General features: G+C 42.9%; 4 protein-coding genes across 4 annotated transcripts; 1 reads left to right on the forward strand and 3 right to left on the reverse strand.

Moving 5' to 3' along the window:
• Nucleotides 1-3,313: 3,313 nt before the first annotated feature.
• IL334_003828 (uncharacterized protein) lies at nucleotides 3,314-4,483 on the reverse strand (the record flags this gene model as incomplete). The annotated part of the gene is made up of 1 exon (XM_062935554.1): nucleotides 3,314-4,483. The coding sequence occupies one exon, from the start codon at nucleotides 4,481-4,483 to the stop codon at nucleotides 3,314-3,316; it is 1,170 nt and encodes a 389-aa protein (XP_062791605.1).
• Nucleotides 4,484-5,096: 613 nt separating this feature from the next.
• On the reverse strand, nucleotides 5,097-9,687 carry IL334_003829 (uncharacterized protein; the record flags this gene model as incomplete). The annotated part of the gene is made up of 4 exons (XM_062935555.1): nucleotides 5,097-6,973; nucleotides 7,033-9,036; nucleotides 9,103-9,348; nucleotides 9,417-9,687. 4 exons carry the CDS (start codon nucleotides 9,685-9,687, stop codon nucleotides 5,097-5,099), a joined length of 4,398 nt encoding a protein of 1,465 aa, XP_062791606.1.
• Nucleotides 9,688-9,979: 292 nt separating this feature from the next.
• IL334_003830 (uncharacterized protein) lies at nucleotides 9,980-11,657 on the forward strand (the record flags this gene model as incomplete). Its single annotated transcript, XM_062935556.1, has 7 exons — nucleotides 9,980-10,006; nucleotides 10,075-10,331; nucleotides 10,412-10,470; nucleotides 10,557-10,835; nucleotides 10,937-11,092; nucleotides 11,169-11,261; nucleotides 11,371-11,657. The coding sequence occupies 7 exons, from the start codon at nucleotides 9,980-9,982 to the stop codon at nucleotides 11,655-11,657; spliced, it is 1,158 nt and encodes a 385-aa protein (XP_062791607.1).
• A 235-nt stretch (nucleotides 11,658-11,892) lies between these two features.
• Nucleotides 11,893-13,293, reverse strand: IL334_003831 (uncharacterized protein; the record flags this gene model as incomplete). Its single annotated transcript, XM_062935557.1, has 1 exon — nucleotides 11,893-13,293. One exon carries the CDS (start codon nucleotides 13,291-13,293, stop codon nucleotides 11,893-11,895), a length of 1,401 nt encoding a protein of 466 aa, XP_062791608.1.
• Between the last annotated feature and the right edge of the window lie 98 nt (nucleotides 13,294-13,391).

The following is a 13,391-nucleotide window of genomic DNA, read 5'->3' on the forward strand; positions in this document are numbered from 1 at the left end:
AAACCCTTTTCCTCCACTTATTTCAAGAACTCGAGATTGATTTTCCACAGAAGATATCAGATAATATGCAGAGCAGAGAACGTTTTCGACTTTATCGTTATGTATGGCAGTCTGTGCTGGACGTCGAGATGACTTTACCAATAGATAACGGTTATCTTGTCCTACAGAAGGGTGAAAAGAATTGAATTTTCGACAGTCAAGACAAGCGACGGGACGTTTCGCGTTTTCTCTTGATACCGGGGATGGACACGATGATCAATGTGTTTTGTGTACTTGGCCCTGCCGTACCTAACGCGATGCTATGTAGTAAGCGGTATATTCAAGCGGCAGCAACGAAGTGTGTTGAGATTGGTGAACGTTGCTGCTGTTGACCGTGATGAGATGCGATTTTTATCTATTTGAAAGGTATGGGCGAGACGATTGGAGGCGTCCAAGTCGAGATAGTGAAGTTGAGATGATGATTGATGGGGTTATCATCTACTCTTTTACTCCCAAGTTGAAGGTGTGTCTGGGCTTCACTCTTTCCGATCTTCTTAGTACTTTCACTACTGTCTCTCTCCCTGTCTAAGCTTTCCACTTCACTCTCTCGAGGTATTTGAATACACCTTTTCTGACGGATATCTATTGTGACCTGCGTGATCCGGATCACGTTCAGGATATGAGATTTGATCAGGATTTTTTACCGTAGCGTGATTACGATTTGATGGCGATGTGAAAGAGTGACAAACCCTGATGATTGTGTATTGTAGAGAGTATGATACACACAAACATACGGTGTGGGAGACTATCACGCAAATTCCTTGCACTAATTTTCCAACGAACAAAAACTTTAGACTGATACGACGTGGTGTTGACTTGTCGGTGTCGGAGTAGTGAGAGTTTGAGCACAGATTGGATATATCATCCGCTTTGAAAGGATGTTTACGGCTCTGATTAAAAGGTGTGGGAAAGGGGATTGCTGAGTGGTGTATTTGAGGTGTCAACGTATCGTTTATCGTTGCGATGTAAGAAGAGATTTGTGCTTGAAAACGATAGATGTGTTCCTATCTGCAGCTATCGCAAATGGATTCTCTTGTGCGTATTATGGGAATAGATGGGATGAGATGTTGAACGGGTGAAATCAGCTGAACGATGAGGTACCAACCAATGTACCGGATGTGCCGTTATGATCCCTTGTCCTTTTTCTAGATACGCATAGACCCCCCTTATGAAGTGATGATGCCCTGATCTACGACTTCTGTTGAATGTATGTTGAAGTGTCTTGAAGGTGTCGACAAAATCAATGTAGATGGTAACTTCAGACGAGTTATTGATGGTATTTGTGGGAAGGTGTTTGACGAGAAGGGTGAAAGCGCTTCTTTTACTTTCCCGGGTCCAACTGTGTCCACAGGTAGCGTGATGATATCTATCCTTATCGCGTTGGACAATTGATGATATTCTCTAATCTCTATTGATTTTGTCGAGTTGACCCCTTTCAGCGAGACAGGAGTTGCGTCAAGCTGATACTGATCCTAATGATGTCCTTACAAAGGATGTTACGTTTTATTCCCACTTTTGATTCCAAGCTCCGATTCCTCCGAAAGCCTGTGTGCTGATATGTGATAAACTTGTATGTTATTGGTGTTTTGAACAGGAACGCCTATCTAACGTGAGACCAATTCCTAGCTGAAGGGCACAGATTGATCTCCAAGGAGGAAATACTTGCAGTATTGATGTATGGTACTGGTTATAATTATGTATGTATGTACGATTTAAGAACGATTGTTTCCGGATGATGTATATGACAGATTGGGGTGTGTTTTTTTACGCGAAGGTGATATCTAATTAAATGACAGGTAGTGTAAAGTATGTGTATCTATGTGCTTTTTCCCTTATATGGTGTCAAGCTTAATCAAAATAGTACCGCACACCACCGTACCGGGATATTTCTTCCAATTCTCCCAATTCTCAATGCCAAATGGCAGCGGCGTATAAAACGTGAAGTTAAGTTTGGATATCCAGTCATAGGAATGCTGCAATCTATGTGAATGATTCCCAAGAGGACTGGTCAAACACAACAGTCGTACATGAACAAAGCAGCTAGCCTATCCTCATACAAGAGATGCTTGAATAGACGAGGTATTGGGTGATTGATTGTCATATCATCAATCTCTTTCTGGTTTGCATCTGATTTTTGGGTTTGAGGTTATTTTCAGGGTTCTATGGAAAAACACACCCTTATTTCAATTCTTCTTTCTTCTAACGGGAAACTTGATTACAATTGATTTCTAATCCATTTCAAGCAAAAATGGGTCTGTTTGTATTACCTATAGTCACTAATTTTGTAATGAATTGGGGGACTAGATTATAATCCACCTTTTTTATGGGACTTTTTGTATTACGTTTGAATTTCCTTTTCCCTTTGCAGGCTTCTAACCCCATCCACCCCTTCCCCCCCTTTATTCTCCTGCCAAGAATCGGCAATGGATGAAGGAACGATAGCACATTTCTTTTCATTACGGAGCGTGTATGCATCTTTCTTCCTCATCAAAGCTCATCAATGTGTCGTGCGGAAGAGAGTGCTTCGTCAAGGTGCATGCCACCATGAAAAATATACATAAGGTCTCAACGGTGCTTCCATTCTTATGTACAGTTATAATCGATATCTACAAAGATGGCCCTGGGAGAGCAGGTGATCGCCTCTTCCTTCTTTTTTCCTTAAACACCACTTCTCCTATCCCCTGTTTTCCTCCAAAAGCTTATTCGGATGGTAAAATGAGACTGGGAATGAAGAGATATAATTCGCGGAAAAAATAAAATTACCGAGAAGAAAAATTACTAATTTCGGAAGAATATGACATGGATATGCTACATTTTGCACATGTGGCGGATTGTACAAAAGAAAGAACGCCGCTGATGTCAATAATTTGATGATGTTATTGCAAGTAAGTGTAAGTTTCGGTCGAGTATGTAAAGTATGCATTGGGATTGAGGTGGAGTTATACTTGTGCGCTTCATGTCAGCTGATATGCACGAGTTACAAAATCAGCTATGAAGCATCATAGGTGGCAGCTTGGAAGGGCGATGTGACTCTTACTACATTAGTGGTGAACGTGTATCACGTACATTGATACGATATATGACATTCGAAGGGTAAGATGTGATGATCCGGTTGTATATATCATAAGAAGAATATGTGTGGGGAATAAAGACAAGTGAGTTCTTTTACTGTGATGATACAATGTAATAAATCGGAATGCGAACGAAACATACTGTATCGTGGGGATCCCGATCACTTGAGGGTGTGGTTTTCGGAATGAACAACCTGTAGTTCCTAAATTTGGACCGTGAGAGGAGCGAGTGACACTTGAGAACCATTTTCGTCGTTATCGTCACTATCGACACACTCCGCATTATCACTCAAATCCAATGTCGACAAACCAGCAATTTGACCCATAACTTTCTCTGCCGATTCACCTTGTGTCGAAGTATCTTTGTTTGTCGAGATATCGTGGTTCCTTGTACTGACACTATCGTTAGGTCCAACAGTCTCGATATCCCTGCTCCATTTCAGGAATTCTAAATCATGCTCTGTCCTGTATCGGAAGTTGTCTTGTGTACCATCCTTTATTCGTGTAAAAATCTGTTTAGCATCAGCCACATGCGAATCAGTCGGATCCGCAACGTTCTCGGTGTGCAGATGGGATACTTTGCGATTGGCTGTGGCACTCTTCTGCATCACATCCTCATTCCAATCTTTGATAGGTGATATGAAGGATGGTTCGACTTTTTCAGGTTTTGTGGAGAATGAATTGATCGCCCATCGTCTTTCACCTGTTTTAGTTACATTTTGATTAGATTTTATAAGATGTGTGATACTTTGAAGTTGATCTGCATAAGGATTAGCTCTCTTTAAAACGTCGTCATGGGTCTTATCAATGTATGTGAGTTCATCAGGATTGATAGATTGAGGATTACAAAAGGCTTCCCCATCTTCGTCTTCATATGCAACCGTATCATCATCAGTGATTATCTCGTTTCCATGAATGAGTTGATCGTCAGTCCAACCGATACACTTCGGACTACATCTAAGACTAGGATTGTGGTAACGACGTTCCCCGTCCCAACTAATGATGTTAAAATTTTTTTTCATCGGGGCTAGCACTGGACTTGGATCTGGCACTGTCACTGATCCCGCGGTTGGCTCTAATGGGGTGTTAAGATTCCCAGTATCGTCATCATGTTCAGGTGCAATTGATCGTCTTTGGTAAACGATATACGAAGGCCTGTATTTGAAACCGTCACAATAAACTATACGTTGTTCAATTGGGATCTTCGAATACTTTATGATTTCTCTTGGATCATTATCGACGCCTTGTCTCTGAAGTCTCCAGAAATAGTGCAAGTGTGCTTCGGTTTCATTTCTAGTGTCACCATGAGAAATTGAATCAGTAGAGCTTTGGTGAGGAAGTTCTGAGGTGTCTTCATTGGATTCGGTATTCATCTTAAAATCTGATATTCGATGAGTGGATGATCGAGTGATTGAAGAGAACAAATGCTTCGATGCTTGGATGATTGGACGATTAGATGCTTGGATGCTTGGATGATTGGATGATTGGATGATTGGATGATTGGATGATTGGATGATTGGATGATTGGATGATTGGATGATTGGATGATTGGATGATTGGATGATTGGATGATTGAACGGGAATATGTGGTATGATATATAGACCAAGTAAGTCAGTTCCTACCGAGCGTAGGGAGCCTTCTTCACGTACGTCAAGAGACGAAAGGATGGTTTCAAGAAAGGTAGGTATGGCTCTGAATGGATGATTCATATCTTGAGGTACAGAATGCACGTCATCCTGTGCAACCTGCTGAAAATCGACCATGGCGATGACAGGAGAAGACCGGGAGGATGAGAAAGGGAGAAGGAGAAAGTAGTGACTGATGCAGATTGGATGCAATACATCCGTAGGTAATACAACGATAGCAGAAATGCACAGAGTGCATGAGTGTACGTCTGTACCAGACTCACTACTTATTCTACCCTTTGAATTTACTCTGCTCCATGATGTTTTCAGCTGACTCAGCAGGGCTGGCAATGACTTTCATCAAGCGCTGTTTATCACAGAAGGTAGACTGTCTAACCATGTTTTCGCCAAATCACCTTTCCGGCGATTTTGAGCATCTAAGAATATTTGATGGTTTCTCGATTTGATGTCGGGGAATAACGCTACAGGAGGAGCTTGAGCATTTTTGATGGTTTCCGACGCGACTCCTTCCAGTGATTCACCGAGAACGCCATTATTCGTTTTTTGAAGAATCTCGATTATATCTAATGATTCACCGGGAGGTATGATTTTAGGATGTGAAGGAGTTTCACAAGTCAAGAAAACTTCTTTTCTAAGTACGTGATCAACATCCACCGCTGAGAAGAAAGCTATTCCTTGAGGCATATCATCTATACCTAGATTATAACAAAACAATGATCTTGTCCATGCATTTGCAATTTGTAATGCTAATCCAGTTCTATATTTATCCTCTTCTTTTGATAGATATCTTACTTCATCATGTACCGATATCAGATATCTTGCTTTTATATCATACTTCTTGATGAGATATTCCATTGAAACTATCAATAAATGAAGATAATCAACACCAGAAGATTGAACTACCCAGTTCACTCTTGAAGGTAGATATGAAGATCCTTCTTCTAAATATGATTTACGTAACGCTTTGGTTATTCCACAACCTAGAGCTGGAGTTGTGGGTCGATCAGAGAGGGCAATAGCTTCAAGTGTGTTGAATAGATAACTCTCTGACCCGCCATGCCATATAGATGGTATAGGAGCTGGAGGAAGGTGTTTGCTTCTTGTAGTTTTTGATCCTTTCGTTGCTCGATATAGATTATCAGCCAATTTCCCAGCAGTCTCTTTGGTGAGTTTCGAATCCCCCTGTAAGAGTAATTGAACGGCATGTTTTTTTCCCGCACCATAAATTCTAGAATAATTGAAAACTTTAGCAGCATCACGTGAAATACCCAATATGTTTGCTGTTTTAGAATGTAAATCTGTTCCAGCTGATTTTGTACCTTCCAAAGTCATCCAGCCAATGGCCGTAGCTCCGTGCATTCCAAATTGTGACTCCCCCATGACACTTGATATCCATAGTTCTTCCGAATCCACATCTGCTCCAACGATGGAATATCCAGGTGGAGCACGAACCATTGCTTTCAATTCTGATCCAACTCGGTTCTTCTTAGCGTTGGAAGCTGTCAGCCATGTCCCCTCGACAGCGCGACGAGTGACGGTTCCCATTGTAATTACTTGAGGTAAAATCATTCCTGATTTTCGTTCTTGATCTCGGTAAACAACCATTTGATCCATGATTCTTTCTCTCGAACTGATCCAATAGCTACACAAAGCGTTCATATTGGTCGCGTCTGTCGCAGCTTTCGCAGCTACATCATCTCCTGACTCTGCAGCTGCGGAAGCGAGTTCACCGGATTCGATTGATTTAACGAAATTCTTTGAGAGGGGATTACCGACATTCTTTCCTTCGCCATCCTTGTGGGGCAATCTGAAATAGTAGTGTTCTTGATCCTCGTAAAAGATAGAATCGGGACCTTTCATGTCAAATTTGACCCTTCCACCACGAGATTGATAAACATCTGCGGATTCCGACTCGACGGTTGATATTGGTACGCGATACAGCCATCGATGGACCCGACTGTGAATAAGAGGATAGCCTTGCCACTGCAGCCGGAGCAGCAGAGGCGCGACAGTTTTTTTAAACGTCAAATCAAGTTCCCCAGGAGGTATACGCGATGGGGGACCGGTCAGATCCCAATACCACTTGGGCCAAGAGCCAAAATCAGGTTTAGTGGATTTCGATTTGAGTTTTCGAGCAGGCGACGCATTCGAGGGAGAGGTGAGAGCAGGGGTACCTGAGGAGGATGGAGATGGAGAAAATGTAGGTGATATGGATTCTAAAGGCATGTATCAGTATACTTGCAATTCGGCAAGGAGCGAAACGACTCGAGCTTACCTTGTGGAACTGGTGTCCAATCTAGCTGTTGACCCCATGTATCCCCGTGTCCTAGAGACTTCAGCTCTTGAGCACAGCGTAGCAAGTCATCCTCCATTCCTGACAAGTCCGACTTAAACATTCCCTTTAGGAGGTCGTTGCGTGGACTAGTTAACTCTCCTTTATTCACTAAGGATTTGATTCCTGGTCCGACGAGTTTGGTCTTTCTCGCTTCGCTTGGTCTTCCAATCCTGAAGAATGCATATTTATCCTCGAGAGATTCCAAACGTCGATCTTTCTTCGCATTGAGTTCCACTGGAGGTCCATGAATATCGATATAGTCTGAAAGGTTTTCTTGAGGGACTAAGAAGCACCAGTAATGATCTGCTAAATAGACTACTGGGTGACCTTTGTATGATAGTCTGAGAATGAGGGGTAAGAGGTATCTTTGACCATGGGAAGACGTAACGAAGGATCTATCTTTCGATAAGTCTGAAAACCATCTAGGTAAATGTATCGGTGTAGCAGTTGGAGTGGACACGTTTTTCGAGGATACCTGACTCGAACTATCGAGGCCAGCTGCTATAGCCATTGATTTCGGTTCTCCTTCATCATTCGACGGAAAACTATCCGACCATCTGGCAGTTTTGGGGGACCAATCCAGTTGTTCACTCCACGGATCACCATCTTTCTTTCCTTCTTTTCTTAATTTCTCGGCTAAGACTCTCAAAGCTTTCTTCACACCTTTGTCCATTTCCTGGTATGTCATCTCTGCCTTTTTCAGGTATTCCTCCCAATTCTCGTCGACCGGCAAGAACGAATTTCCCATAGATAAAACGCCGGCAAAAGATGCAGGATGTGGACAGGATTCGAAGAAAAGAGGTAGTACCGATTGGTAAACTTGATGAGTGATTTTTACATCACCAGCACAATATGTGAGAAGATCATGAAGTTCTGATCTAAGTTGAGAAGCATGAGTTATCGATTCATCTGCAAATCGATTTCGAACTGATTTGTCGACTGGTATACCACAATGTAAACTTGCTACTTCAGCTAAAGAGTTCATTGAAGTCACATCTTGCCAAGTATTCTGCATTGCTTGAGAATCACCTTCTTGACTTCCATTTCCACTTGTCCCCATGGTTCCTGCTGCACCTGACCAATCTTCTAATCCTTGCAACATTTCCAAATCACCATTTTCCTCTGCGATTTCCTGAAATGCATCTTTCGATTCTTGATCTCTAAGGATCTTAGCTCTTTTGTTTTTCCTATGGGCCATCCATGCGGGTCTTTGAACAGATGTGATGCCGCGAGTAGCAACATGTAATGAAAGCGTATCAAGCCACCTTGTACAAGTTCGATCTAATGAATATTCTTCTTGAACTCTAGCACGGTCATATCCCACGTTATGTCCTATCACTACTCTGGGTTGAGTACCTTTGAATAACGGTATGAGATGGTGAGGATGATGTGATGGTGTTTGTGTATCCCATGGTTCAGGTGAATTAGGAGTTTCCGAAGGAGGATCCTCGAAGATTGTTGGACATAACCAAGAATACCAAGCATTGGGAGTTACAGCCGTAGCCATGACAGGATATGAAGATAATTTGTAAAGTGTTTCGACGTCAAAAGAAACAAGAGTTTCTTCTCCAAGATCATCGACAGATTCCATTCTTCCATCAGAATGGTATTTCGTCCAACCAGCTCTATCCATCTCCCATTTTTCTGGCATCCTTGGTAAATCAGCAGCCATGAATTCTTTTGCCATGGATAAGTAGGGTTCTGCAGTCTCATTACCTAGTGTGTGGAAATGATCTCGAATGTTATTACCGTGTATCGGTGGCATATCGAATGATATTTCAGGTAATACAGCTGCTGCACTGGGTGACAGACCATTTAATTTTAGATGGTTCAGCGAAATGTCAAGGAGACTCTTCGGAGGCTCGGTGAGAGGATCACCAGGAAAAAGCTGCGAGTGAAGTGAAGGGGAGAGCATCTGAACTCCAACTGGATTTCTACGAAGAGCTAGAGGTGTACAAATAAATCAGCTTTCGTACGAATTTTAGAGACTGTGTAGATTGAGATTCTTACCTTTGACAGATGATTTGGAGCCATCGATAGCTGGGTCGTTTTCATTTTGATCCGTCGCCTTCTCTTTGCCCTTTCTGCTGAGCGGGACGGATCGTGCTATTCCCTTCTCGACAGTTTTGGAAGATGAAGCTTCGGCAACGTCTGGTACAGGCGGTAATACACCAGGACCGGAACCGGAAGCAGAAGCAGAACCGAATGATGAGGGTCTTGCAAGACTTGGTAGCTTGGATAGCTTTAATCTCTTCGCTATGGTCCGTACACTCGATTTAGCTTGGACAGTCGAAGGGCAAGAACAAACTTAACGATTTACTTACGTTTCGGAACCGATTTCTCCTCTTTGAACGATTCTAAAGCTTGAATATAATCGTCTACTTCCGCTTTTCTCGGTCCAGGTCCAGCAAGACTAGATGAGGGATCCACATATTCATCTTCCGATATGTCAGATTTCCTGGCTGCAGCCGTGGCTGACGAAGGTTTGCCTCTATATGCAGATCGGTTGATCGATCGAATGGCCGGAAAGTGGTGTGGTCGACATCGTATTTGGCATGGACGCGTCAAACGAGCGACTTCAAGTGCTCTGAGCATGACAAACACAGACTCAAGATATCACTGATCTAGTCGTCTGTCCCCTTCCCCACTTGTTCTAAAGCTACACAGTCGATGTCGTGTGAAGTAGATGAAAAGGAGATGACAGTAAGGATGTGAGATGCGGGGTAATTGTATCATCTTTTTGGGATTCGAAATTTGCCGGTTAACGTTTGGGTTCAGAATTAAACAAATGGAGGAAATATCATCATCATCAATTGTTGGAACTTGGTCTTCTTCCTTTGATTTCTCTTTCGGACACGACCCATTCATACGAGTCTCATCAGCAAGCATGGGTCTATTCTCTATATTCAGAGGGGTGAGTGAACATCTCAACATAACCGTATGATCACAAGCTTGCTAAGTGACCGGACACATTTCCCGTAGTCATCACCGCCGGATTATGAAACGCTTCTTGCTCGACTAGCGACGGACATCAATGAAGCCAAGACACATCTATCAGAAATCCGTCTTCGGGAACGAAGGGTATCGTTATTAATCAACTTGTACGGCATAGCTCTGTGGGCGGTATGGGTCGGATTATGGTGGGTACATGGACTACCATTGAGTTTAATAGGGTTGAATCATCATCAAACGGAGGGGAAAGTCATTGGTGTTAGTGGAATTGCTGGAGGTCCTATCTTGTAAGTAGTTGGATACCTCTGAAAGCGACTCATATCGTAAGGGATGCCTTAAGCTGACACGAGTATGAATGACTGTGTAGTATCTGGGGATTGAATAGATTGATACATGCATGGTTTACAAGACAACGGACCCGTGAAGGTGTGTAGTAACATCCCTTCCTTCGATTTTTAGTCACTACTTTATTCTAGGTCCAGTAAACTGATGTCAATTTCCCATCAATGCAGAAACTCATCTTCGATTGTTGTTGACACAACAACGTAAACACCTTGAGGAGATCAAAAAAGCAACTAATTACGATTCGACACGTAAACTTATTGAAAGATATGATGATCCTTCTGGACCTCAAGGACCCCAGACGCCTCAAAGGCGAACACCTGAATCACCCTCTCCAGTAGGTCCAGGAAGTGCTGGAAGTATTGGTAAAGGAGGAAATCGAACCGCTGGTCAAGGCGGAACACCGAGAGCTCCAGGACATTTACTCGGCGCGGGAGGTACTCCTGGATGTAAGTTCACATTTATCCTTCTGCGTTTCATCTTGATCTTCATCGCCTAGCACGCAAGATTAGCGTGATTGACGTTTGGGTGAATGAACATACATACGTAGCATCACCAAATTCCCCTATACCCGTCCCACAAGGGTTATCACCTGATCAAGCTGCAGCTCTATCAATGCAGATGCATGCGATACAACCTGTTTTGCCTACTCCAGAGAAAAGATGGTACGACAGAATCGTAGACACTATCTTAGGTGAAGATCCAAGTGAGTGAAGCTATCTCTCTATGTGATACTTGCCACGAATGACAAGTAATATATGATTAATCATGATATTCGATAGCCCATGCTGCTCAAAGTAAATATGCGTTAGTATGTGAGAAATGTTTCAGGCATAATGGATTAGTAGGGAGCCAATATGAATGGGAGAGAATGCGTGAGTAGATGAATGCTGTATTACCATCCCTTCGTCCTTGTCATGGTTCCCGCACCGTGCTCTATCTTGTCAGTCGAGCTCAAGCTAAATTTAATATCGCTGTTGTCAGAATGGATCTGTCCAAGATGTAATCATCTCAACCCTCCACCTATCTCTCGCTCTCATCCTGATCCTAATTCTACTCCAAACACGACACCTTCGAAACCAATCCCCGCTGCAACTTCCCATGTTCAACGTAGAACAAGCTCACCTAGACGACGGACAGCAGGAGAGAAAGGTACGCCCAGATCCTCGAGATTGGGCAAAGAAGTTTTTTCAGCTAGCAGCTCAAGTGATGAAGACGTTCCAAAAGCAGATAGAGTCAAAGAAGAGGACATGGATCTCGACGAGAACTGATGAGACTTGTGGAATATAGTACGACGAGAACTGATGAGACTTGTGGAATATAGTACGACAACAGGATGAATGTAAGGGTGGTTCAATGGTATCTAGTCGTGTCACACCACTGCATGCATCAATATCAAATGCATCTCGCTTGTATTGCTATGAATGTGTAACAGATTCAATTGGTGTAAGTTTCAGGTACAAGCAAGATCTACCTACGTCTCGTCTACATCAGGTTCTATCGCTCCTAGACCTCCTGCACTTCAACGTCCGAATAATCATCAATATCGTGTTCTTCTTCCGATTCTTGCCTTGCCTCAGCTTTGTCACGAATTCTCATTCTGGCCTCTGTTTCCTCTTCCTTTCTTTGCTTTTCCTGATGTCGAGCAAGGTAGGCCCAACAATCGTCCTTCGACCAGTGTTTCATGTCATCTTTGCAGTTTGAGGATGTAGGATACCCGATATTTTCCAACGTGATCAATTTGGATACCTGTTCTCTCAATTCCTGCAGCTTGAATGACGGCTGATATCGGTCCTCCCAGTATTGCCATTCACCTTGGTCAATCTCATCATTTTCTAAGCCATAAGAGAGATATTCTAGACCTGAATGGAAGGTCATCATGTCCTCCGAATCAGATTCAGAATTCGTCAGCAACGTCGATTTTTTCTGCCTGCCTACGGAGAAAGACTTGACGATCATTTCCTTCAATTCTTCAACAGCGAATTCTTCTTCACCCCATTGTGGCCGTGGAATGGATCCACCAACGTTCCACAACCTTATTTGGTCCAGTTTGAAATCTTGAGCAAAGCATTCGACCATTGCAGGAATCTGAATACCGACATGAGGTGAATACTGTCTACATCCGGATTGATCACAATAGGTACAACCCTTCATTGTCCTCATCCCAGAATCTCGTCCACCATGCCAGTAACGAGAACCTTCCTCTTGTGCTTCATACGAGTCAAGTCTGTATTTGTGATCTGCGTCCCACCAAACCATATCCAGTTTCTTCACAGAGTGAGGTAGAGAGATTTCTGATTTAGACATGTGATATTCTCCATAATCTATCAATCCTTGTCCATACCATATTGGTAGCTCGCAAATTCTAAGTTTCAGCACTACAGTTTTGAGGCTTTTGTATGACGATAAGGGAGTGAAATCAAGTTGACGTATGATAGCTTTTTTAGCATTAACACAAACTTTGTTGATAAATTGACACGTCTCAGCTTCACATGGAAAACCAAATCCTTTCCCTCTTGGTCCTCTTGCTAAATGCACCACTTCCAAGTTGGGTAGAGGCTGGATATATTGCAGTACAAAAGGACATTCATGCGTGGAGTGCACAAAGACGTCCACTCTTTTTATATACCTCAAAAGTGAGTTCTTGTTGATCTCATTGAGAGGTTGAGTTTGATCGTCATTCGAGGGGGTGTCGAACGTGAGATTGTCTGGTCTTGTGGCCCCTGTGAATATGTTCTTAAAATCATGTTTGATGGTCAATGTATGGTATAGATGTGGGACGGATGCGTGAAAGAACGACTTGGACACTTGAAGGGTGGCAAATAACGATGATTGAGGGAGGTAAGATACGATTTGAGAAACGATATCCGCTGTACCGCCCAGCTGCGTCGAAGCGAGCCCATCCATGTCTGCAGGTAGATCGGTCGATGGACTATGTGGAAGGTGGACGTATGAAGGATCGTTGAGAGTAATCGTTCTTTTGCAAGTACGATTGACAAGATATA

This window comes from Kwoniella shivajii, chromosome 5 (genome assembly GCF_035658355.1).
Source record: "Kwoniella shivajii chromosome 5, complete sequence".
Taxonomy (NCBI): Eukaryota; Fungi; Basidiomycota; class Tremellomycetes; order Tremellales; family Cryptococcaceae; genus Kwoniella; species Kwoniella shivajii.